Source organism: Camelus dromedarius, chromosome 10 (genome assembly GCF_036321535.1).
Source record: "Camelus dromedarius isolate mCamDro1 chromosome 10, mCamDro1.pat, whole genome shotgun sequence".
NCBI lineage: Eukaryota > Metazoa > Chordata > Mammalia > Artiodactyla > Camelidae > Camelus > Camelus dromedarius.
The window spans coordinates 76,945,948-76,970,412 of record NC_087445.1 but is presented as its reverse complement, the minus strand read 5'-3'; the positions used below and the strand labels follow the sequence as shown (position 1 = coordinate 76,970,412).

The 24,465-nt window shown below is 61.1% G+C and overlaps 1 protein-coding gene across 1 annotated transcript; it reads right to left on the bottom strand.

Moving 5' to 3' along the window:
- Positions 1-786: 786 nt before the first annotated feature.
- Positions 787-21,660, bottom strand: DBH (dopamine beta-hydroxylase). The gene is made up of 12 exons (XM_064490737.1): positions 21,343-21,660; positions 18,488-18,634; positions 16,956-17,213; positions 15,870-16,046; positions 15,105-15,207; positions 11,286-11,452; positions 7,673-7,816; positions 7,269-7,307; positions 6,696-6,755; positions 2,722-2,849; positions 2,093-2,252; positions 787-1,129 (listed from the first exon to the last, which is right to left on the bottom strand). The coding sequence occupies exons 1-12, from the start codon at positions 21,658-21,660 to the stop codon at positions 998-1,000; spliced, it is 1,833 nt and encodes a 610-aa protein (XP_064346807.1). The 3' UTR covers positions 787-997.
- Positions 21,661-24,465: the final 2,805 nt, after the last annotated feature.

Here is a 24,465-nt window from a genome sequence, read left to right as displayed (position 1 = left end):
GGGCGGGAGGTGGGGACTGACCCAGGATGCAAGCGGCATGTTCCGCAGCACCCCGGGCTGGGCGCCTGGCCCTGCGCCGGGCAGAGCAGGGTTCAGGCGACGCTTTCTCCCCTAGGGGCAGCGCCACCGCGTGTTAGCGGTCGCTGGGGGCCGGCCCGCGTGTGAGATTTATTCTCTCAGTAACCCACACGGCACTGGCCCCAGGTCACAGGTGAGAAGACCCAGGCAGGGGGGCAGGGCTCCGGACACAGGTCTGATGCTAGGGCCCGCTCACCCCGTCAGACACCTGTCCCGCTGCAGAGAGCAGTCGTCCCAGGCTAGTCATTCCATTTGCCAGGGAGCTGGCGCCCAGACCCCAGCCTGGATCATTGCTGTCGCCTCTTTGGGTGGCGGCAGGACTTGTTGTTAGTTTCCCTTTGGGTGGGCGGAAATATCTATTTACCCTGTGATGGAGGAATTTCCCAGGCAGGTCTCTAACTAGCTAAATGGCTTGTCCTGCCTCTGTCGGCAGGGAAGACGCCCACTGTGACAAACGAGCCACTCTGCAGGGAAATGTTTAAGTAGCGCTCGCACCATCACAACACAACACAGCCGCCATCAGCAGGGGCCAGGGACGCAGGGCCACCCTGGGCGAGCCTGCCAGCCAGGCGTGGCCCGTGGCCCGGGAGGCCGGCCCCTCCCAGCAAGATGACAGGGCTTTCGGGGCGCTGGACTCTAGACCTCCGAGGGGGTTACCCTTACGTTACGTCACAAAGCCGTGCAGAGGCCTTGGTCCGCCCAGTCCCGGGCGGGTCAACAGGGAGCGGGCCCGGGGCCCTCTCAGCCATGCAGGGGGCCCCCCGGGGGGAGAATGCTAAAGGGACCGGGCCTCCAGCAGGGGCTTGGCGCAGCCCCTCATCCGGGGCACACACGGCTGTTCCATGGGGTCTTCACAGAGTAGGGGGTGCACAGAGCTGGTGCGAGCCCACAGGGGCGGGTGCGAGGAGACGGCCTGAGCTCAGCCTTCGCCCTCACCGATGCTGACCACGGCGGGCCCGGCGGGGCTCTGGCGCCGGCTGGCTGCGCAGTGAGGGGAGGGCTCTTCCAGCTTGGAGATGATCTCAGGCAGGGGCTGCCGATCCCACTCGCCCTGCGAGGGAGGGACCAGGAGGTAAACAGGCTGGAGGGAGCAACACAGGGGGCCACCCCCCCAGACACTTTGCACAACGACCTCTTGGGCTCTTGCCCTTCAACTCACCTTGTCCCAAACCCAACTCACCCTCTCCCCACCCTCCATTGCCCCTTGGGGTTCCTCACCTGGGGGTCATCCTGGGCACCCCCATCTGCCTCCTTGCCCACCCCTCACTTTATTCAGAGAAGCAAGCGGAAGCCCCAGGGTGCAGGCTGATGTTTCAGCCGTTCTCCCTCTCCCCTCCGGCAAGCCTGCATCAGGGGCCAGTTTAACCGCGTCTGACAGCTACACCTGCCCCGAACGACTCAGACCAGCCAGTGTCAGCCCCGCCTTGGTGCTGGCAGTGTTTGATTTAGTAATCAACCCAGCTCCCCAGGGCTTCCAGGAAGCCTGCCTCCCAGATCTGCAGGCTGCAGCCTCCTTGCTGCGGACCTCAGCACCGGCCCTGGCCTCCGACAGGCAGCTCCAGGGGAGTAAATGAGATGCCTTTGAATCCCAGGGGGTCTCAGAGAAGGAGGCGGAACCAGCTTGCAGTCTCAGACTGTTTGGTTTCTCACCTGCCCCTCCCTCCGCACTTTATTTTTAGGCTCTGGGGGAGGCTGCTGGCGCCCCGCTCACACCACCAAGATTAGTCCCATGACTGAAGGGAGCGCCCTCCTGGGGTGGCTGTCAGTTTCTCCCTCTGTCTGCCGGGGCCTGTCGGCACCCCCTGAGGTCTCTAACTGTCTGTGTGAGTGCTTCTTGCCAGCTCCTTGTGGGGGAGACCCGTCACCCACGCTGGCCGGCCTTCTTGGTGGGGGACTCGGGACACAGAGGGGCGGGCAGCTGCAGACCTGCCCTTGGGCACCTGGAAGCGGGGAGTGCGTCGCCGCGGCAGGGGCCCAGCTGCACGCGCCCCCGACACAGCCTGGCCAGGGGTACCTGGAAGCGGACAGCTGAGGACTTGTTGCAGTGCACGGAGATGGGGGCGAAGCCGTACAGGGCCCCGAGCACTTGGCGGTTGAAGGAGTTCCAGGGCACAGAGGCAAACTGCTCGGGCACAGAGGCCTGAGGGCAGGTGCAGACTTCCTCGCTGTTGAACCTGGTGGGGAGAAGGAACAGCCCGGGGTGGGATATGGCAGAGGGGAGGGGAGCTCAGCAGTGCACATCTTGCAGGTGGGGTGGGGTCCCCAGAGCAGCCCTCAGGCCACCTCCTCCCCAGCCTCCTAACATACTGCCCTGGCCCTGCCTCCCCACCAGCGATGGCCAGTATACTTCTCTCATTCCACCCTGGATCAGCTGGAAGTAGCTGCTGTAGGGCTGGGTGGAGGGAGCTTCTCAGGCCAAGTCCAGACTCAACAGGAGGTGAGAGTGGGGATCAATTAGTGATGTCTGCCACAGGCACCTCATGGGAGAGTGGAGGCATGATGGCCACATCTGTGCTCACCCTGCTCCTGGATTCCTCACTCTCCCCCAGCTGCCTTCCAGGGCCTGGGGGGCTCTGGGCTGGGGCTCCCTGGCCACGCCCAGGGCTGGAGAGCAGAGCAGCGCCCTCCCTGTGGGGCCGTCACCTGTTCACCAGGTGGAAGAACTTCTGCAGGAAGCCAGGGTCCACAGCACTCTTGCAGAGCTCCAGCTGCGACCGGGGGTAGTAGTGCACATAGTTGACGCACATCTCTTCCAGGATCCCAAAGCCCCCCTGCGGGACAGAGAGGATGCCCGTCAGCCCCGGCGCTTCGCTCCTGGACGCTGCCATTCAGCATTGCCATTTGTTCACTGCGTTCAGCCATTCACTCCTTCATCACGCGGTGCCAGTGATGAAGTCCCTGCCCTCTTGGAAGTCCCACTTTTGACAAGACAGACGGAAAGCAAACAAGTCAGCCAGCAAGCATGTCTCAGGTGGCGGTAAGCGTTAGGAGTCAAAATACCGCGGAGGCAGCAGAGAAGGGCATTCGTGTACCCATTTCATGGATACAGAAACTGAGTCCAAGGCAGGTAAAGAGCAAGGCCTGAGTGGACTCAGGCTCCCGACCTTGGCTGGGGAGCTGCCCCCTCGGCCTCCAGTGTGAGCCGGGGGACTGAGGACTGCAGAGGAGCCCTCCCATCACAGCAGACCCAGCCCGTCTCCCAGCCATTTCCAAAGCTTTGCCCTGGAAGGAGCAGGGATTCCAGAAGAGAAGCCGGTGACTTAGAGGTCATCACAAGCCACCCAGGGCCCAGGTGAGCTCTTAGTCCTGCCGCCACTGGCTTTAGGCCCCTGGCCAGGTCCCTGCTCTCGAAGCTGCTGAATGTGGAGCCCAGACCCAGGAGAGGAGGGACCATTGGCAGAGGAGCCGGGCTGGACTGGCCCACAGACGGGGGCGGGCGTGTGGCCCCGGGCCGCCTGGTCCCGGGCCGCCTGTGCCTTGCCGGGGCTCCCAGCGCTTTGTGAACAGTGAAGTGGGTCTGGGTGGGGTTTATCTGGCTGGTGGGAATGCTTGATACTTTATGGCAGAACAAAAGGATGATAAAAAGCCCCGCTGAGGGCTCATCTCAGTCCCTCCTCATCCCAGCCCGGCTTGGACAAGGCACTGGAGCGGCTCTGCTCCAGGACGACTGTTTAAAATGGAAATTCCCAGGGGAGGGCGCAGCTCTGCGGCGGAGCGTGTGCTCAGCAGGCACGAGGTCCTGGGTTCTGTCCCCAGCGCCGCCATCAGATAAATAAATAAACCTGATTATCCCCACCCAAAAACATTTTTTTCAATTAAAAAAAAGGCAACCCCCAGAGCAGCTGTCAGGCTCCTGGCTGGCTCCGGTGGGGCGGCCTTGCACCTGCATTGCTCCCTGGCTCTGAGTCCCTATTTCCCCGGGGGGAACCAGGGCTTCCATCACCGATCCGCAGACCGGGAGGATAACCTCCCTCCCAAGATTCCACAAATTCCTGTTCCTTCTACTATTCTTCGCCTCAGACAGCAAGAGAGTCCCAACCCTCTGGAAGCTCTCCCTTTGTCTTGGCCCCGGAGGGAAATAACATTTCAAAGGTCCTGTCCCGCAGGGCAGCGGGCCCCGGGCGGTCAGAGTTCCCCAGGGCAGCGGGCCCCGGGCGGTCAGAATGCAGGAAGGCCCAGCTGCCCTCTGCGATCCCACCTGGTGCTGTGAGGTAGCCTCCCAGAGGAGGGCGGGAGTCTGCGGCCTGGCGACGCCAGTGGTGCTCACCTGGCAGGAACATCCGGGGAGGTGACATCAATTGGCCTGGATGAGGTTGGAGGGGGCAGGGAGCGTGGCCCTCGCTGAAGTAGCACTGAGCAGGGTCTGCCTCGGGGGCTCCCCTTCTCTGTTCACTGGCTGGATGTCCAGCAAGTGCCTCCCCTGCCGTCAGCCCCAGTGGCCTCACCTGCCGAATGGGAGACGCTGTGCTCCACCTGGGGCTTACTCATTGCATGAACTGCGCTCTACCAAGAGGCAGCACATGTAGGGTGGGCACCTGGCCCAGCTGTGCCCCCTGCTAGCTGGGTCCCCTCATTCGCTCCACCTCACTGTCTCCTGGGGCAGCTGCCTCCTAGGGTCCTGGCCAGCCTTCGAAGGTTCCTACGTGGGGACACGGTGAGTCGTTAGAACAAGCCTCCACGTGGAGCAGGTGCCCCACATTTGCAGCTGCGTGTTATGTACTGAACCTCTCCTCAAGAGGGTGCTGGGGCTTAGGGCAGGGCTGCCTGCCTACAAAGCTCTCCTGCCCTCCGAGTGTGTGACCATGGACTCAGAGAAGTTGTCACCCCAAATCCAGAGGTAGGAAGGAAATTTGCAGGCACTCAGCTCTGGGTTAAATCCTAGCCATCAGCTGTGTGGCCATGGGCAAGTGTCTCCCCTCTCTGAGCCTGTTTCTCACCTATGAAGACAGAGACAAAGATTCCTACCTTGGAGACAGGTGTCAAAGGTAAATAAGATGTGGAGACACCCCAGTGTCCATCCACACACGAATGGTGAAGAACTGTGGTCCAGCCACGTGAGGGAGTCTCATTTAGCCACAGAGGGGAATGGAGCACTGACTCACGCTGCTACGTGGATGACCCTTGGAAATGTGATGCTGAGTGAAAACAGCCAGTCACAAAAGGGCGCAGATCGTATCATCCCATTTACCCAAAGTCCAGAATTGGTGACTCCATAGACACAGCAAGCAGATCAGGGGTTGCCTGGGGCTGAGGGGACAGGGAGGGAGTGTAGGGGTATCGGCTGGAGGATTCAGGGTTCCTTTTGCAGTGATGAAATATTCTGAAATTCACAGGTGACGGCTGCACGTAGCACATACACTCAACGCCATCGAATCGCACACTTGGAATGGGTGAATTGTACGGTGTGTGAACTATACCCCAGAAAAGCGAAAGGAGCCAGAGAGCAAAAGCTCAATAAACGTTGGCTGAGTGAAAGGACAGAGTGGTGCCAGGTGTGGACCGCGGTTCCGGGGGCATGGACGGCCGGCTGGGATGTAACCCAGGTGTGGTCCGCTTGGAGCCTCGGGATTCACGAGATGATTGCTGGGAGCTACAGCGACTAACAAGACAGTCAGCAAGGCTCCGTCAGCAGGCGGCCAGTGTGCCCGGGGCAGCCTAGGTGGATGCGCGTTGACCCCCCCGTAACTGTTAGCAGCATCCCCTTTCTCTCCAGAAGTGCCCCAGCTGCACGACGCGTCCTGTGACCACCCATCTGCTGGCACTGTCCGCACACCCGGCCTTGAGGACAGTCTCTCCCCTAGTAGCTCCTCCTCCCTGGCTGTCCAGAGTCCAGCCCAGATGAACCCGTGTCCCCTCCCTGCGGAGCAGAGTCAGCCATAACTTTGCACAGAATTGTCTTTGCGCGAAACCCAGAAGGGGACAGCATGATGATGAATGTTTCTGTCGCCCCTTTAGTTTTGCTGATTAACAGTTAGAAAAGCAGGGGCAGGGCGACCTAAGGTCGGAGAATGTTCTTTGTCCTCCGGGCCTTCCTGCCCACCTCCCCTCTGCCCAGAGCCCTGATTCTCCTTCCTCCGCCCCCATCGCCACCCCGCCCCCTCCTTGGTCTCTGCCTGACAATCACTCCTCCACCTCGTTGTCGCTGGCGGCAGGTGTGGCAGACCTGTCTCCCTGGGCGACTGAGCTGTGCGGGGCAGGGAGCAACCCCTCGCCCATGGCCTCTCCCAGCACTGGCTCTGCTGCTGACACACCTTCACTGCAGTGGCTCTCGAATTGGGACAGCCGTCAGAATAACCCAGGGAGCTTGTTAGACCACAGACCACGGGTGTCACCACCCAAATCCCAACTCTGCATGGGTCTGAGGAGAAGCCAACAAGCTTATGTTTTTTTAACCAAGTTCCCAGGGATTCAGGCGCAGCTGGTCCAGGGACCACAGCCCTAGACCTACTGGTGTATTGAATGGGGGTGGGGCACCTCGCCCTCCGGCAACCTCCGCTCCAGATGAGGAGTTAAGACTGGTCCTCATGAAAGTGTAGGAAGTCCCAGTTTGAACCCTCCCCCCCCACGGCCACACGTGCTCCCCGGGCAGGTGGCAGAGGGAAGCTGGGGTGACTTACCACGGTGGCCAGCTTCCTGTCTTCCGTGTTGTATGTGCAGGAGGTGATAAGCACGTCTCCCTGCAGAGCCAAGCCAACAGACGCCCACTGGCACCTGCCCACCTGGGGTGCCAGGTGTGCTGGGCCCACCCCACGTGTGCCTGTGCTCGTCAGTCCGCTACTGAGGAACCCACAGGTGAGGTCACACTCTGAGTGTCCTCAGGGAGTGATTACCCGTCGGCTTCTGTGGCCCCTTTGTACAGGGGCCACGGGCTGTGACAAGCCCCCTCCTGGCCTGGGACTCCCCTCCGGCACCTTCAGCAGCCCCCACTGACCTCCAGGCCCTCGTCTCTCCCTAAAGCTCTCTGGTTGGTGGTCGGCTAATAGGGTAGGCGGAGCCCATCACCCGAAGCGCCCTCTGGTCCTGTCCCCTCTGGGCCTCTCCTCGAAGTCCCAGGGATCCTAATGGGGGCGGGGAGCCCCAGCCCCTGCCCTGCGCGGACATGGTTCCAGAAGACCTCCCATGGCCTCCGCCCTCCCCCATCGCGTCCTGTCCCTCCCCTCAGGCCTCCCCGTCCCTAACTGGGCACTCACCGGGTGGACAGAGACGACCTTCTTCAACATGCGGATCTCCTGGGGGGCGGGGCGGAGGGCGGGGAGAAGAAGACGGGCGGTCAGAGAGCTCCAGGCCCCGCCCCCGGCCCCGCCCCAGCCCGCCCCCTGGGGGAGGCCAGGGTTGGCTAGGGCTGGCCTCTGGCCAGGGAGGGATTAGGACCCGAAGGCAGTCATCTAAGGGATGCCAGGTGCCCCTACGCCCACAGTTGGCCACACACCAGAGTCCCCCGCCGGAGTCCCTCCCTTAGAGTAAGTCCACCAGAGGAACCAGCCGGCTGTGTGTGCTCCTCGGGGGTCTGGGCCCAGCCCGGGAGAAGGAGCCCCGGGGTGGGCTTTGGGGAGAGAGGGGGTCCGACAGGGCGGGCGGGGTGGGGGGTCCCTACCTGGAAGTGAGGGCTGTAGTGGTCGTCCCGGTTCACGACCTCCATCTCGCAGCCGTCCCGGGCCAGCACCGTGACCACCTTCCTACCCGCCAGGTGCGTGTGGAGCTGAGAGGCGAAGATGTGGATCCCCGAGGGAGGCAGGGCCTGCAGGGGCGGGGGTGGGCGCGGGTGGGCCAGGGCCTGAGCGTGGCGGCCGGCGGCACCTCGGGCCACGGAGCAGCCAAGGGAGCTTGCTTCCCTGGACTCCGCATCACCCCGGCCCGCCCTTCTCCCTGGGCAGTTAAATCCCCCACCAGAAAGCTGTGTGATATCACTTACGTGTGGAATCCCCCCAAAAAAGACGAACGAACGTATTTATAAAACAGAAACAGACTCACAGACATTGAGAACCAACTTGTGGTTACCGGCAGGGAAGCGGTTGGGAAGGGGCAGATTGGGAGTTTGAGATCTGCAGAAACTATCCACTGTCTGTAAAACAGCTAACCAGCAAGTTTATACTGTAGAGCACAGGGACGCTATGCAGTATCTTGCAGTAACCCCTAATGAAAAAATGTGAAAAGGAAGATGTGTGTGTGTGTGTGTGTGTGTGACTGAGACATTACTCTGTGTACCAGAAATTGACACAACATTGTAAGCTGACTACACTTCAGTAAAAAAATTATTAAAAAAAAAAGAAAAATACCCAAGTTTAAAAGATCACTTATACAAAGAAAAAAAAATCTGTTGTCCTAAGAATGATGTCGTGGTCACAGCCGGGTCTTCCAAAACCGCACTGCTGGCTTGGAGGCTCATTTGGGGACCAATGGCTTCCCTTTGGTCCTCCCCTCTGGTCAGTTCAGTCAGTTCCACAGACTCTAAGGCGGAGGCCACCAAAGTGAGCACACTGTGGCCTCCCTGCTCCGCGGAGTGATGTCTGGTGGACGACAGATGGCGACAGAGCTGGGTCTTCCTGTCCAGCCTGCCACGTTCTAGCACCCGCAGGCCTCTACTTCCCTGTGGCGCGAGCTCCCTACGTCCATGTAACCACCAGGCAGCCAGTCCCTGCTGTCACCAGCACCTCGTGTTACAGCCGTGACGCTGACCTTCAGAGTGGTCGGCGGGCCAGACCTCACGTCACCACCGGGGCAGAAGGGACTCTTCCAGAGCACGGGTGTCTTCCCTCACTTAACGTCCACTCGCTTCAGACAGAACATCTCCTAAAATGGATTACACACACCAAGCGTGTTGTCCACGAGGCGCCGTAGCCCCGACCACTCACCGCCGTGTTCTTTTCTGCTTTGTGCACACCATCGATAGCTCGGGGAGTTCCTGGTGCTGTCACCCATCACTGGGGACCCCAGGCTGCTGCACTGTCTGCAGGCCACCTGACTCCACGTTTGTGCTTCTGTCTTGTTCTCCACCAGCTACTGTCCTTTGTCATTATTAAAAATTTGCGGTAACTTCTGGCCCCCTTGCAGAGATTTGAGGAATGGGAAACCTTATGGCCACATTTGTGATGATTGGGTTGAGCCTCAGAGCCCCTGCTGATGGGTGGGCCCTGGGTTTCTCCCCTCAGGTCCCCAGGGGCCAACCACTTGCCCGGAGATGCGGGTGTGACAGGTGAGGGGGGACAGCTGTCCTGGGGCCTCTGGACCAGAACACTGACCTTCTTCTCGGCTTGTCTTCTTCAGCGAGGAGCTCTAGGCCACACAGGCTTCTGACTGTGGGAATGGTGCCCCTTGGTGTCAGCTCACGGAGGCGAGACCCCACTCCGTGGGAGGCCCTTCAGTAGCGTCCACAGAAAGAATGTACCATTTAAAGGGGAAAACGCAGAAAATTGAATTCTTTATGTTGTTCTAAGGTATTTGGAGACTCTGGTGAGAGAAGGCAGGTCTGTGGTCCTAGGCTGGCGAGAGGCGTTCTCAAGGTCAGCTGTCAACATGACCTGGTCCTGCTGGCGAAGGGCAGTGGCTCGGTCTGGGGCCACTCTTCCCAGTGAGTCTGCAGCCCCAGCCCCAGGCCGGGCCACAGAGCCCTCCCGCTGGCAGTTTGGGGACACGACGTGGGAAAGTGCCAGGTGCAGCTGCGGGCAAGACTCCTTGCCACTCCTAGACTCGGACGAGAGGCGCTGATGCCCTGTGGGTGCGGGTGAGGCTGGGCGGGCTGGCAGCTCTGCCTTGTCCCTCTGGCTCGGGGACACTTGGAGGCTCAGGGAGCCCACGTGAGGAACAAATCCCACTGAATCAGCTCACCAGGAAGACAAACCCACTGTAGAGCGCATCATGACGCGGCCTGCTGTGTGAGGCCAGGCCGACCCGGGTCTGACTCCTCACTCTGCCACCGCAGGCACTGCGACCGGCCAGCCTCAGTCTCCTCATCCGTGAAGCGGGGCTGTTGACACTCACTTTGCAGGTCGGGGTGACCAGCAAGGGGATAACACAGAGGGAGTGCTTGCAGCCCTCACAACAGACTGTGGAATAACATGCAAGACAGAAAAGGAACTCGCCGCCAAGAGCAAGACGGACGACCCACCAGAAAACCTGGGCACCCGTTATGAACAGATATTCACAGGCAAGAAGGCCCAACGGCCAAGAGGCAGATGGAAAAATCAGGTTCCATAAACAGGGAAATTCAAACTGGACAACCGTGCTGCTTCTCCCAAGCGACTGAGCAGATATATCAGCACTGATGGTGCGGTGGGTCGGGAAATCCGGGCCCTGGGGACCCGCTGTTCCTGTGTGTGGATGGGGCATCAGAGGGGCTTTCTGGGGGGCGTCTTGCCAGATTTATTCAAATTAAAGCTCACATCTCTGTGCGTGGCAAGCCCGCTGCTAGGAGCCACCTGATAAATGTTCCCGGTGCGCACAGGACCTCCCCATGGCCTTCTTCCCACCCGTGAAAAGTGGTCAGTGGCCTGGAACTGGTAAGAAGGGGACAGTTCAGCACAAGGATGGGGCTGGGTGAGGCCAGGGAGCCCCAAGGGTGCAGAATTTGGGGAGTCATTTCTGCTCCTCTGGCAGCTAGGTCCCACTGCCAGCTGAGTCTAAGCGCCGACCTGTGCCCCTCCCCGCCCTCCCATGGCCCCGGGGACCAGTGCATCTGCGTCCCGGGCACCCTGCTGGCCTCAGCTGGTCCAGCACTGGTAACGCCCCCAGGGAATCCACACTGGACGCCGGGTGTCAGCTAAAGGGAAGTCATGGGGCAAACGGTTAACATTCAATTTGTTCTTAAACACACCCCATGTAAGAGCGTGTGGAAACACGTAGGGGAAAAGTCTGGAGGGACACATAAGACCCCATAACCGGCTGTCTCGGGCGGGAGGAGAGGCCGCTGTGGCCTGGGCGGTCTTTATCGTTAGCCGCACGGCCTGCGTTTTTAGTGGTGGACACGTCCGTCTCACTCATAGGATGAACGCGCATTTGGAAATGCGGAGCGTGCAGGTTTGACAAAGCGGGAGCCCTGCTACTGCTGGAGGAGGAGGTCGGACGCACACCGGAAGCCTCCTTTGCCTCCACAGGAGAGAGAGAGAGAGGGAAGTGCAGGGTCGGGAGTCAAAGCCACAAGCCGCCTCCCTCGGCCCCGCCCGCAGGGTCGCAGCGGCGGACCAGGGGCGCCAGGCCCAGCCCACACTCACCAGCTGGGTGCACTTGTCCGTGCAGTAGCCGCTGAGGACGAAGGCCGTCTCCTGCGGCGGGACGGCCATCACCGGCGTGTACACCAGGCCCAGCTCCAGGATGCCCGCGTCGAAGCGTCGCAGCGTGGCCGTGTAGTACAGGCGGATGCCCGAGGAGTCGCGCCGGCCTGGGAGGAGGCGGGCGGCGGTGAGGCAAGGCCCGCTCTGCCAGCCGCCCCCCCGCAGACCGACCAGGAGGCGCCCGGTCACCCCACACTGGCCCCCGCCTGCAGCTGTACCGAGAGCCCTGCATTTGTTCCCAAAGCTGTCACCACCTCAAGGATCTATTCACGCACCCCAACGTCACCCACGTGGAAAGAAAGAGCTGCTGTGTCTGTGGAAACGAGGCAAATGCCTCGGAAAGAGTTCAGGCAGGCAAGGAGACCGAGCCACCGAAGCGGGTCGGGGAGAGGCCCGCAGTAGATCTGGGAGACTCGCCAGCCCCCCAGAGTCTCACTGCTCAGCCAAGGGGATCTGAGAGGGAGTCGGCCAGCAGGACGGCCTGTCTTTACAGTCTGGGCAGAAAGGAGGGCACGGCCCGGCTCACAGAGGAGCCCGGGCCCCCTTCGGGCAGGCGAGCGCGCGTCTGTGCGGTGAAACCAGCAAGAAACATTTAAGGTGCAGCCTTCTGGCTTTGAGTCCTGTCCTGCAGGGACCCGGGACCCATGTCTACCGAGAGGACATCTCGGGACAAATCCGAGCAGGGCCGAGGCGGGCCCCCGAAGCAAGGCTGGCCCCGGCGGGCAGGCCCCTGGGTCGCGCACCATCCCAGGCTCCTCTTGCTCGACAGCGCTCTGTGTGCTCTCAGACAAGTTGCTGCCCTCTCTGGGCCTGAAGCCAAGGGCCTCTCCCAAAGAAGAATTCAGCCCTTCTGCCCGCCACGGTCCGTCCAGTCACACCTGCCGACTCTTCCTGAAGTCAGCTAATTGGAAGAGAGTCCAGGAAGCTCCTTGGGCAGCCTCCCAGCGGCCAGTCAAAGCTGATGGCCCGCCTTCTAAGGATGCTGGCACCCAGGTACAGCCACAAAACCATGTGGCCTCCAGGAGCCCCTCCCCTGCCCTATCCCTGCTTGGAATCGGTCAGCGAGGCCCTGAGTACTTCGGGGTGGGGCATTGGGCTGGTCCCTTGTGGGAGCAAGAGGGTGGATGTGGCCCACCACCCTAGAATTCGCAGAAGAGCTGGGGGACGGGTGGGGGAACCCGAGTAACCGGAGAATCATCGCCTCACATGTACAGACAAGGAAACCGAAGCTCAGAGCTTGAGCTGGAGACCCTGCAGGGCTGGGAAGTGCCGGCGCTGGGACCACAGCCCAGGGCGCCGTCAGCGGGCTGGGCTGTCTCCCCGCTCAGCCGCTCGGAGGTGGAGCCACGAACACCCCCTCTGCCTCCTTCCACCTTTCCCTCCCTCGCTCCGCCACACTCCCCCTGCAGTGTCCAAACTCAGCCTCTGTGTCTCTGGGCTGATTGCATCAGAGGATAATCATAAAAAGGGAGATGCAATTGGTTAAAATTCGGATGGGGGTTAAATAATGAAATAATTGTGGGATTTTGATATTTATAGAAAGGCGACCCGTCTCCAGATTTGTGAAGTGACGGGAGCCTCCAATACGTGGCAAAGGTTCCATAAATACAGGCAGATCATCAGGGCAAGACAGACTTCCCTGAGCTTAAGGAGCCTTCAAAAATCCATTTGCTTTCAGGTTTTAAATGAGCAATATGGGATTTATATCCCGTATCATGCCAAGGCCCACGCGGACTTCTGCTCCTCTCTGTGCGCGCTGGAGATAACTCCAGCGGTGGCAGGAAGTATTAGTTACGCATCCGGGAAGGGATCGTTAGCAGCCGTTGGCTGAGTGCACCCCGGGGCCCACATCCAGCTGGGCGAGGGGGGCACAAGCTCCTCCAGCTTCAGAACGGCTGAGGGAGCTCAGCAAGCACAGGCAGGGGTGTGGGCACCCACCCAGGGCCACGCAGCCCGGGAGGGACAGAAAGAAAAAGACAGGAAAAAAAGAGACAGAAAGGAAGAGGGCTGTGTGGCTACGTATGATGGAAGATGCTGGTGAAACAGAGAGAGGAAAATGTCCCCAGCTTCTGACGCAGGGTCACCTGGCATCGCTGCCCTGAAGACCAAGTCCGGTTGCTTCACCTTCAGGCACCAGGTGACCCAGTGGTCCCTGCTCTCTGATCCCCTCCACCCCTCTTTCCCATTCCCTGCACTGCAGCCAGGCCGGGCAGCCTGTGTTCCCGGAACACGCTCTCCCTTTCCCGTCCCTCCACCTGGAGTGTGGCACCTGTCTGTCTCCCTTGTGAAAACCCTCCTCGCCCTCCAGGCTCAGGTCCAGTGCTGCCACGATGCCCCCCAGGCCGTGTGGGCTCCTGCTTTTACAGGTGCCTGCAGTTTGCTGGTTCTCCCTCCTGAGAAGCCCTCTCACCTTTCTGGACCTAAGACCTGGAGCCATCTGGGGACCGAGATCGCCATCCTTCATTCCGCACAGGGGGACCCTTGTGGATTTGTGTTTGCTGAGTATAAACTCAACAGCACGAAACAAACGAGAGCCAGCCCTCCGGTGCCCAGGGCAGACGTCGCGAATGAGTCCCGGCACTGCCCCGCGGGGGGGACAGCCTCGGCCGGGTCTCCAGCAGGAGCTCGAGCCACCGCTGAGGGCCAGTCAAGGAGCCCCGCAGGCAGGACCTGTTTGCCACCCTGGCACGGAACACGCGGAGAGGAAATCTCATTCACACACTCACACTCCAGGCACACATTTGCTCTTGGTGAGGTAGTTTGAGAAGCAAGAGGGACATTCACAGCCAGAAACGCCCCTGATTAAGCAGGCACTCCCTGTGCAAGGAGGACAGTCCTGGGGCCATGGCTCCCCGTGGTCAGGGACCACTCTGGCCCTGGACTGGCCTGTGTCCTGCCATCCTGCCAGGTGCCCTGTCCCAGCCCAGCCTAGTCTAGGGGTGGCAGAGCCACCTCCCATGGGTGCTAGAGGATGACCCCGTCGGGGAGGGGTAATCAGAGATGCAGGCATCTCCCGGTCTGAGCAGCCTCACTCAAGTTAGATTTCCAGGGGAGACCGTGCTGGGGGCACCGCTCCAGCCTACAGCCTCCCTCCATTGCTTGAAACCTCATTGGTTGGCGCACCCTAAAACTAGCCTTCTGCTCTGGCTGGTGCCAGTGAAGAAAGGGTGTGGGGACAGGGGAGAGCCACGTTTACTCAGACGGATCCAACATCTAAGTGATTCCTTGCCAGGTTCAAGTGTGGGCTGAGCCATAACAAAGCCAGGTGACCAAGACCATGGTGGGGGGCAGCTCAGACCAGACCTCCTAGCTCTAAATTCCTACTCACTTCATGGCCCTGGTGCCATCCTTTTACCACTGGGTCTCAATTTCCTCATCTGCAAAATGGGCACACAAGAAACCTCTGCCTGCCTGTCCCAGGTGGTGCCTGGGACAGCGCTGCATCAGTGGCAGATGGTGTTTATGAGGGCAGAAGGGGTGAAGGTGCTCGACCCCCGCCAGGCGGGGTGCGGGGATGAGCCCGCCACCACAGCCCTGCTGGGGAGCCTGGCACCGGCACGGGAGATGGATGTTGAGCGAGAGACACACGGGAAGGGTGCAGGCCGCTCGGGTCATGTAACAGGGAGGCTGGACGCTGGGAAGATGGACGCGGTGCTGACCTCTACCCGCATAACCATCCTGACTGGCCAAAGCCGCGTCCAAGGGTTCCCAAGGGGAGGACGGATGTGGAGATGGGGACACACTCCCCGCACTTCCTACCTTTTATCTTCAGCGGATTGTGGTAGTGAACTTCCAGGCGGAGAAATCTGGAGGACCCGGGGCCCCCGAACGCAAGGCCAGCTTCCTCCGGGTAGTAGAAGGCCTGAGGGAGCGGGCAGGAAGGGGGCCAGGTGTCCAGGTGCCACAGCCCAGGCAGGCGGACTGGGGTGTACCAAGAGGGGCCCCAGGCGGGGGTCAAGGCGAGCCCGCTGAGTGCGGGGCCTGAGCTACAGCGGGTGACGTAGGCAGGGCAGCTGGATCAGAGCAATGCGCTCCTGCTGAAGCACAGTCACTCCCAGCCGCACGACACCCTTATTAGAGTCAGGGTCAGGGAATGGGGTGAGCTTGTGCCCCGAGGCCAGCCCACCGCCCACGCCCCTCCTCCGGGCTAGTAGCGGAAGCGATGGCAGACCCTGGACGCAGTCCGTGGAGGCTGCAAGAACCAGCCCTGCCACCAGCCAGCCCTGGGGCCCCCATGCAGAAACCTCTCCAAGTCCAGAGGGACACGGGATCCGCGCCCATGAGGACCACCAGCATGCGAGGCTTTCGCATTTTGACAGGGAAGTCCCAGAGGCTGGAGGGCACATTCGTGGCTCAGAAGAGCCGCAGGACTTCGACTGTGCACAGGCTGGGAAGGTGGGGAGCAGGCAGGGTGACTGGGGATCGGAGCACCCCAGTGGTGCAGGCCCAGGAAGGGCCTCATGAGCCCCCGCCAGTACCCCCCCAGGAGGCCCTCGAGCCGGGCGCCACCGGGCACGCACGCACCTTGGCGCCCAGGGCCCAGGCGGCCAGCACGTGTCTGCAGTAGTTGAGACGCTCGGGCTTCATCTTGGAGTCGCAGGGCCCACTGAACTGGGGGAAGCTCTGGAACTCGGCAGCGCACTGGAAGACTTCCATGTGGTGCACCAGGGCCTCGTTGCCCTCGGTGACGATGGGCTCGTACTGTGGGGAGTGGGGCACTGAGCCGGGGCAGCAGACCCCCATCCACCCACCCGCTCATCCTTCCTGGCCTGGCTCTGGCCCAGTGGCTCCCCTCCATGGGCCTCTGCTTGCCACTCTGTAGAATGGGAGGGTTAAGCCGGTGATTTCCAGGGGTGCTTCTGGGGCTCGGGGCTTTGAGGGTGGAGCCACCAACTGGTAAGAGGCAGAACCTGCCAGAAGCCCATGATGAGCTCCAAGGCAAAGGGCATGGGGATCCAGGCCAGCCATTTCCCAAAATGTGGGGACAGGGAGGCAGTGGGGAGGTGCAGTGGCTTGACAAGGACAGAGGCTGCCCAAGGCTAAGACTGCACCAAGGGTCCAGGTGCAGGTGTGAGTCAGGCCCACCTCTTCCTGCTGTGTGACTCTGGGAGCTCACACGGCCTCTCTGGGCTGCACTTCCTCTACTGGGGATAAGGCTGACAATACTCAGTACTGTGCGTGTACTACTGTGGTGATGGAGGAGGTGACCCCCCTCCCTTCTCCCAGGGCCGGGCAAACAGTGGACATTCAACAGCTACTGTCATTTCTGTTACGCCTCCGGGTGGGGCCTGACAGACAGACAAACAGACAGCAATTCCAGTCCCAGGGGAAGATGCAAAAATCAAGACGTCAGTTGGCTTTGGTCCAGGCTGCGAAGGTGGGAGTGAGCAGGGTGACCAGGGACCAGAGCACACTGGTGGCTGCAGGAAGTTCAGACCTTGCCTGGGATTCAGGAAGTAGGGGCCACCTGGTCCAAGCAGGACCACGGACAGCTCTCCAGGACAGACCACCTCTCTGCAGGCCGCTGAGGCCGCAGGCGGGAGCAGAGCTGGGAAGGGGACCTGGGCCTGGAGGCCGCCTCTCCCCACACCCCCGGCCCTGCCCACGTACCATGATGATGTGGTGCCGGGAGAAGCCCTCTGGGAGCTCGGTCATGTGGCACCAGTACGTGGTCACCTGGCCCGGGATCAGGACATCCGGGGCGCGGATCTCCATGGTGCGCACGTCCGCGGGCAGGGCCGGGATGGAGATGTTGGGCTTCAGCAGCTGCACCCTCTGCAGCCCCGTCTGCAGGCCTGAGGTGTTGATGGTCTCCAGCGCCCGCAACGGTTCCTCCAGGATCCCGTACACCAGGTGGACGGTGCCGTCCTGCAGCGGACACAGGCCCAGCACTTGCCCACTCACATCCCCCAGAGTCGACTCCCGGTAGCTGGGGGGGCTGCCAGGTCCCTGCCCCCTCGCCCAGCAGGTGCCATGCCTGGTTCTCATCTCTGTGAAGGAAGGGAGCTTTGAGGCTCAGGGTAGATCCGGTAGGGGCTAAATCCGGGGCTGGCCATCACCAGAGCTCCTGGTTTCCATCAGACATTTATACATTTTGTCTTTCTAAATGCTTTCTACCTGCATTTGCTTGGCATCCATCCAGCTAACCATCACTGGACCCTTGGGAACCAGGCCGGCTAGACCGCTGGGGACCAGGCTGGTTGGCCCACCTGGGACCAGCACCAGTGGGGACAGGGCTGTTCTCTGCACAGGTGTCTTGGAGCTCCAGGCAGGAGGCTCCCACACACCCAGCCTGGAGGCTCTGAGCTGTGCACAGGTGGGTACCAGACGCCCTGCAAAGTTCCAGGAGAGGGTCCTCTGCCTGCCCTTGCCTTGACCATGGGGAAGGTGATCTAGAGCATGAGGACGCAGATGACCTTCTGGAAGGACACCCCCTCTGGCTCCAAGTCTGCCCCACTGCGCCACGAATCTCTGGGCAGGTCCTTCCCCGCCCTGGCCTCAGTTTCCTCGTCGGGCACACCACCAACCCATGCCACTGTCGCACGGTAAGGGTTACACAGGACGATGGGTGTCAAAGTGCACTGGAAAAGTAAAAGGATTTTGTCTTCGAGAGAAAACTGTTTCCCTGAAGGGTCTCGGAGCCGCATGAGAAGCCTGTGGGTCTTGGATCGGCTGAGGCTACTCAGAGCAGGTCAAGACTGACAGAGCGCCTAGCTCCCTTCCTCCCTTTACAGACAGGTAAACCGGGGCCGGGAGGAGGAGGGGACCTGCCCCGAGCCTCGCAGCCTGTCGGCCACAGGGCCAGGCTGGGAAACCGGGTCTCCTGGGCTCGTCCCGGAATTCTGCTGAAGAGGATGGAGCAGGAGGGACCGAGTCAGGCACAAGATCACTCAGTTCCCCGTCTGAGAGGCTTTGGGGCGAGACCCACATCTAGAAACAGGCCGGCTCTGTGTCACCCCACAGCTGCTTCCTGTAGGATCAGAGGCCAGTGGTGGAGCTGGCTTCTCCCAGACTGCTTTGTCCCCTGCCCAGCTGCCCCCGGAGTCCCTTCTCCCTGTGCACGGCCGCCCCGGGGACGTGACCCCGGGATCTGAGAGAGATCCATGCAGCCCGTAGTCTCTTGGGCACGCACTGCCACCCACCTCGATGACGTAATCCTCGGGGTCACAGGTGCCAAAGGGCCTCTTGAAGAGCAGGGACAGGCCTTCTGGGGTCCTCTGTGCCCGCAGCAGCTGGTAGTCCTGCTGGGAATCCAGGTGGACCTGCCCCTTCTGGTCACTCCAGGCGTCCTGCAGAAACGAGTTCGGGTCCAGAGCTAGGACGCTGGAGCTTGGGGCTGGCCGCCCTGGGGTCCCCGGGGCTCTGCCCAGGGTGGGGCTCACGCCCGTGTTCAGTGTCCGCCTCAGACAGTGAAGTTGACCTCCAACCCCACACTCTTTCTCTGTGGCCTTGACACATGGCCTCAAATGCAGGTTGGGACTCACAGGAGCTGGGTAGCCACGCAGGTCCCCAGACCTCTGGGTGGGACCCAAGAATCTGTGTCGCAAGGAAGGTGCCGTAATTCGGAACGTGGTCTGCTTCTTTGGTGTGTGGAGGGAGGGGCCATGACAGCACATGGAGCCCAGGAGATGGGAGACGCGGGGCGGCAGGAGGGAGGGGCTGGGGACAGGGTTTCAGGGACCCCCACACGTGCTTGCCCCCGAGCGGGAGCCTGCCTGAAACACTGCGCCCTGGGCATCTCGCTCACCTCGCCCTGGTCCTAGCCTTGCTTGAAGAGAGTAAACTGAGGCTCGGGGGCAACAGAACTCCTGTGTTTCCCCAGAATGCTCAAGAGTGGCGGCTCTGGCCCGACCGCTGCCCTCCCCTCTCCCCAGGGCTGCCTGCACACCCCGACTCTCAGGCTCAGCCACCCAGGGGCTCCAGGCCAGTGCAAGGGACAGACATCCACCTGGCAAGGGGCTGCGATCTCTCCCTGACACGCAGGCCTTTGTTTGGGTTTGGAAACAACACGGGACCACCAGTCCTTGGCCTGAAGATTTTTTTAAACCCTGCATTCAGGGATAAAGCCTGTTTTCTCCACTTCCTTGAGGAAGAAAGAAAGAGAGAGAGAGAGAGAGGAAGGAAGGGAGGAAGGAAGGAAGGAAGGGAGGAAGGAAGGAAGGAAGGAAGGGAGGGAGGAAGGAAGGGAGGGAGGAAGGAAGAAAGGAAGGAAGGGAGGAAGGAAGGAAGGGAGGAAGGAAGGAAGGGAGGAAGGAAGGAAGGAAGGGAGGAAGGAAGAAAGGAAGGAAGGGAGGAAGGAAGGAAGGGAGGAAGGAAGGAAGGGAGGAAGAAAGGAAGGAAGGGAGGAAGGAAGAAAGGAAGGAAGGGAGGAAGGAAGGAAGGGAGGAAGGAAGGAAGGGAGGAAGGAAGGAAGGAAGGAAGGAAGGGAGGAAGGAAGGGAGGAAGGAAGGAAGGAAGGGAGGGAGGAAGGAAGGGAGGGAGGAAGGAAGGGAGGAAGGGAGGAAGGAAGGGAGGAAGGGAGGAAGGAAGGGAGGAAGGGAGGGAGGAAGGGAGGAAGGGAGGGAGGGAGGAAGGGAGCGAGGAACCTGCACAGAGTTTTGCAAAGTCCTCCCGGGAGAAGAGCGGCAGCGTGAAGCTGAGGGGCCTTGCAGATTTCGCAGGACTCATTTTAAACAGAAGCAGAAAGTCAACTTGCGATTCTTCAGCTGGAAATCTAGAGTGTATTTGTTGAACATACTGTTTAGGATGGAAAAACAAGTCTGACATTTGTTTGCATAGGAATTTGTTGTGCAAATTAATCCTGCCTTGTGCGGGAGGGCGAAGTCACCCCAGCTCTCTTGGCAGCTGGGAAAAGCTGATCCCGGGGGCTGGGCTGCTGCTCTGGGACCGGCTCGGAACCAGGCTGCCCAGGACTTCCTTGGCCGTGACCCGTAAGCGCTGAGCATCCTTGTGTGGGAGGCACTGCCTCCAGGGGCCAGCGTGGGGCCCTGACCAGGCAGCTCACCCGGCCTCCTGCCCAGCTGCGAAGCGGGAAGCTCCGGCCTGTTGAACGGCTGTGGGAATTGGACGAAGCACGGTCAGGTTCCAGAAAAATCAGCTGGAACCAGGTCGTGTGAACTCACACCGCCCAAGAAGGTGGAGAGGGAGGACTGTCCCCATTTGGCAGCGGGGCCTGGGGGCCTGTCCTGACTCTGGCGCCCCTGCCGGGTCCCACACTGAACTGGAGTGGAGCCTCTGCTCACAGATCCAGTGCCTCCAGACTGAAAATGTGTTTTAACCCTTCTGTGTCTGTTTCCATGGGAGAGGAGCCGTGTGGAGGAAGGTGGCTGGGGGGGAGGTGACTGGGCCCCTGCCTCCCAGGGGGCCTCCCTTCAGCTTCCTGAAGGCCCCCAAGCCCCTCTAGTTTGAAGGGAGAACTCCCCCCTTCTCCACCCTTTCTGGCAAGAATGGGGGTGAATTTGAGGCGTTGGGTGAAGAGTGCGCCCTCGGCGGTTCGGCTCGGCCCCGCAGGCTGGCTCCTCGGCCGGGGCGGGGGCAGGGGCGGGGCGCCTGCCCTGCTCCGGTCACCACGCGCGCCGGCACCGGGCCGTGACACTGCGTCCTGGGCAGTGGGCGTGCACACTGGGCACTGTGCTTGGCCCCGTGTGACCTCCAGGTGTTGTCTGTACGAGTGGGGCCCTGGGGTCTGTCCTCATGCGCATGGGGCAGAGGAGAGCATGCGTTTCTGTGGCACGTGTGTCCTTCACGAGCGGCTGTGCTCCTTGGGCTGTCTGGCTCTGTTGTCTGGGGTGTGCGGGCACGGAAGGACCACGGGAGACATCCATTTCCCATTTTGTCCTCGCATCAGCATCCCCGAGACCCCCACGCTTGGGACACGAGGGATGCTCAGAGTGGATGCGAACAGAGAGGCGGGAGAGCAGCTCCCTTTTCCCGGTTAAGGAGAGAGAGGGTAGACAAAGGGGCAAGGTCAGGGCTCTGGGGCTGGGGAAGGACTTACCCCGAAGTAGGCACTGTCCCCGTCGGTCCAGAGCACGACCAGGTCGGCATTCTCCATCTCGCCGCGGTCTGACATTCCAAAGAGAACCCCAGCCTTGAGCTCCCGCACTAGGAGCTGGAAGTAGACGGTCTCCTGCGCGTAGCTGACGTTCCAGGACAGCTCCAGGGTCCCCTCGGGGTCCAGGGGGATTCGGTAGGGGAAGGGGCTCTTGGGTGGTGCCGAGCCCTGCAGGGCGGCCACCAGGATGACCAGGAAGACGGCCACCGCCGTGCCGTACATGGAGGCGGCCTCACGCGTGCTGGGGCTGGGGACCTGCATGGCTGGGTGAGCCCGGCCGCCCCACCTGCTGTTTATGTCCTGGCTCCCCGGGTGGGGGGCAAGCCCCCCCTGCCGGTAATCACATTTGTCTGGTGGGGAATTCAATTGTCCTGATGGCCCTCCCAGCAGCCCTGCCCCGGGGAAACGCTTTGCTGCCCTCGCTTCTCCTAACTGGCGCTAATGACACCTGGACATCGTCAGTGGCAATTGGAGGGGACTGGCTGCTTCATCCCCTCTGAGCCGTCTCTGAGAGCTGTCGGCAAAGGCCCTCCTGCCTGCAGCCTGGAGGCCTTCCAGACGCTGTCCACCGGGCGTCCGGCGGGCCCGGGGGGCTGTGTGGGCTTGTCCTCTGCGCGACAGACAGATTGGGCCCATGCTGCCCCATCTGCAGATGGGCAGACTGAGGCCCCAAGGGGTTGTTTCCAAGGTGACCAGTAAGTAGAGAAACCTCAGCACTGTGCGCCCAGGGAGCCATATCTATGATGCTGGAGGGTGGACCAACTTCAAACTAAAAATAAAAGCCGATCCCCAAATAGTCCCTGTGTTTAGACACTCTCTCCCCGGCCTGCTATTCCCACTTTTGTCTCCTCTCTATTCCCCATGGGCTCCAGCTGGTGCCACAGCTGCTCTAGAAGGAGTGGGTGCACTGCTGGGGGCGGGGGCGGGTGGCACAGGGTGCACTGCCGGGGGGTTGGGGCGGGTGGCACAGGGTGCACTGCCGGGGGCGGGGGCGGGTGGCACAGGGTGCACTGCCGGGGGGTTGGGGCGGGTGGCACAGGGTGCACTGCCGGGGGCGGGGGCGGGTGGCACAGGGTGCACTGCCGGGGGCGGGGGCGGGTGGCACAGGGTGCACTGCCGGGGGGCGGGGGCGGGTGGCACAGGGTGCACTGCCAGGGGGTTGGGGCGGGTGGCACAGGGTGCACTGCCGGGGGCGGGGGCGGGTGGCACAGGGCGCACTGTGGGGGCCTAGAGAGCAGAGTGTATTGCTGCGGGGCAGACTTCTCGATGCCTTGCTGAGGGGTACACTGCAGGCACATTGCTTGAGGGAAACAGACTTTGCAAAAAGGGTACAAGTGACAGGTGTGCTTTTCTGCCACCAAAGCCCTCAGACCCATGATGTCCTTTAGCCTAGAAAGGACCCACCTGACTGTGAACCTTCCCGGGGTAGTCAGCCTATTGCATTTGTTCCCACACACACCACAGGGCTTTTGCCTAGAACTGCTGGGACTCACAGCCCTGCCAGCCTCACGTGTCAGTCTCTCTGCACCCCAGCTCACTCTTGTCTGTCTCTGTGCAGAATGGCATCAGCTTGTGCTGCCACCTCCAGGAAGTTCTTCCTGATTGCGTTCTGCTCTGAACTCAGCCCCCTCTTTCCAAGAGCCTGACTCCCTTCCTTACTTCTTCCTTCTCCAGGTCCTCCTCTCTCTGAGGAAACCAGGAACCCAACCAATATCCTCAACATTCACAACTCTGTCCTCAAACATCCACAAGTCGTCAAACAGCCGCAAAGGCAGACCTTGCGCTCCCTGCTCCAGGCTCTGGTTTTGCTCTGACCTTTGTTCCTTAGGGAGGAATGACTGTGTCTTGCAAAAGATGAAGTTTGGAGCAAGTTCCCTCCCCTGGCCTTGGCAGACAGTGCTCTCTGCGCTGCAGCGGCTGGGCCACCCTGCAGAGCTAAACAGGGCAGAAGAAAGAAAGACACAATGACTGGAAAAATACACAACCTAAAGTTGAGAAGTGTGTTTTATTCCCTGAGGACTTCAAGCCCAGGAGACAGCCTCTCAGATGGCTCTGAGGGGTTGCTCTGCAGAGGTCGGGGAGGAGCCAGGATGTATAGGCGTTTTTGTGATGGAGACCAGGTAGTTGGAACATCAAAAGACTCCTGTTAATTAAAGGAAACCAGACATCCCCAGTCAAGGAATTCAGCACTTTTCTATGTATGGGAAGATGCAGAAGTCTGGGCTCATTGAAATCATTCCTTTGATGTGCACCTTAGATCTCCAGGGCCAGTGTCCTGTGCATTCTCATCCTGAGTCCCCTCAGGGTGCACAGTAGGGGGCGGCTGCAGTGGCTGAGAGCTTGATGCCAGTGGTACCATCGGGGTGGTGGTACCAACCAGGGCGGCCGCAATGCGATGGCTTGACGGCTGCAGCATCCTTTGTTTACTGAGATGGCAGGCAGTATTTTTCATTCATAGGTGCTACAAAAGGCCACGGGACCACCCCCCTCAACTACATGCGCTCTGGGGGGCGGGTTACAGGGTGCGTCACTGTCACGGAACTGACACCACAACGGCTGCTCTCTCGGGCCGGGGCTGTCTGCCCCCTGCTAGAGCCAGCTCCCCCCGCAGCACAGAGCCGGGGCAAGACAAGGGCTGAGCGAGTGAATCAGTGGGTGAAGGAACAGATGCGTGGGTGAGTGAGGGAACGCCACCACGGGCTCACCGGAGAAGGATGTGGAAGGAGAGAGGGCGGCAGAGCAGGCCCTCGGGGGCCGGGGGGGCGGCAGACCCACAGAGCCCAGGGGAATCTCGCCGGCTGGGGCGTCGGGCGTGCTCCCTGGAGGACGGGCCCGCAGGGACTCAGATGGAGCCTGGGAGAACGGTGTTCCCGTGGTTAGGGGCGGGGACAGCAGGGGTGTCAGGCTGCAGTGCCAAAGGCCTTTAGGTAACGCTGTCTCACGTGGAAGACAGGCGGGCACGGACCAGGGGAGACTCTAGGCTGGGCTCCGAGGGCCTCACCCCAGAGGGCAGCGCCTCATCCTCCAAGTTCCCGCGCAAGCCTCCTGGTCTGCGCTGCTTAAGCA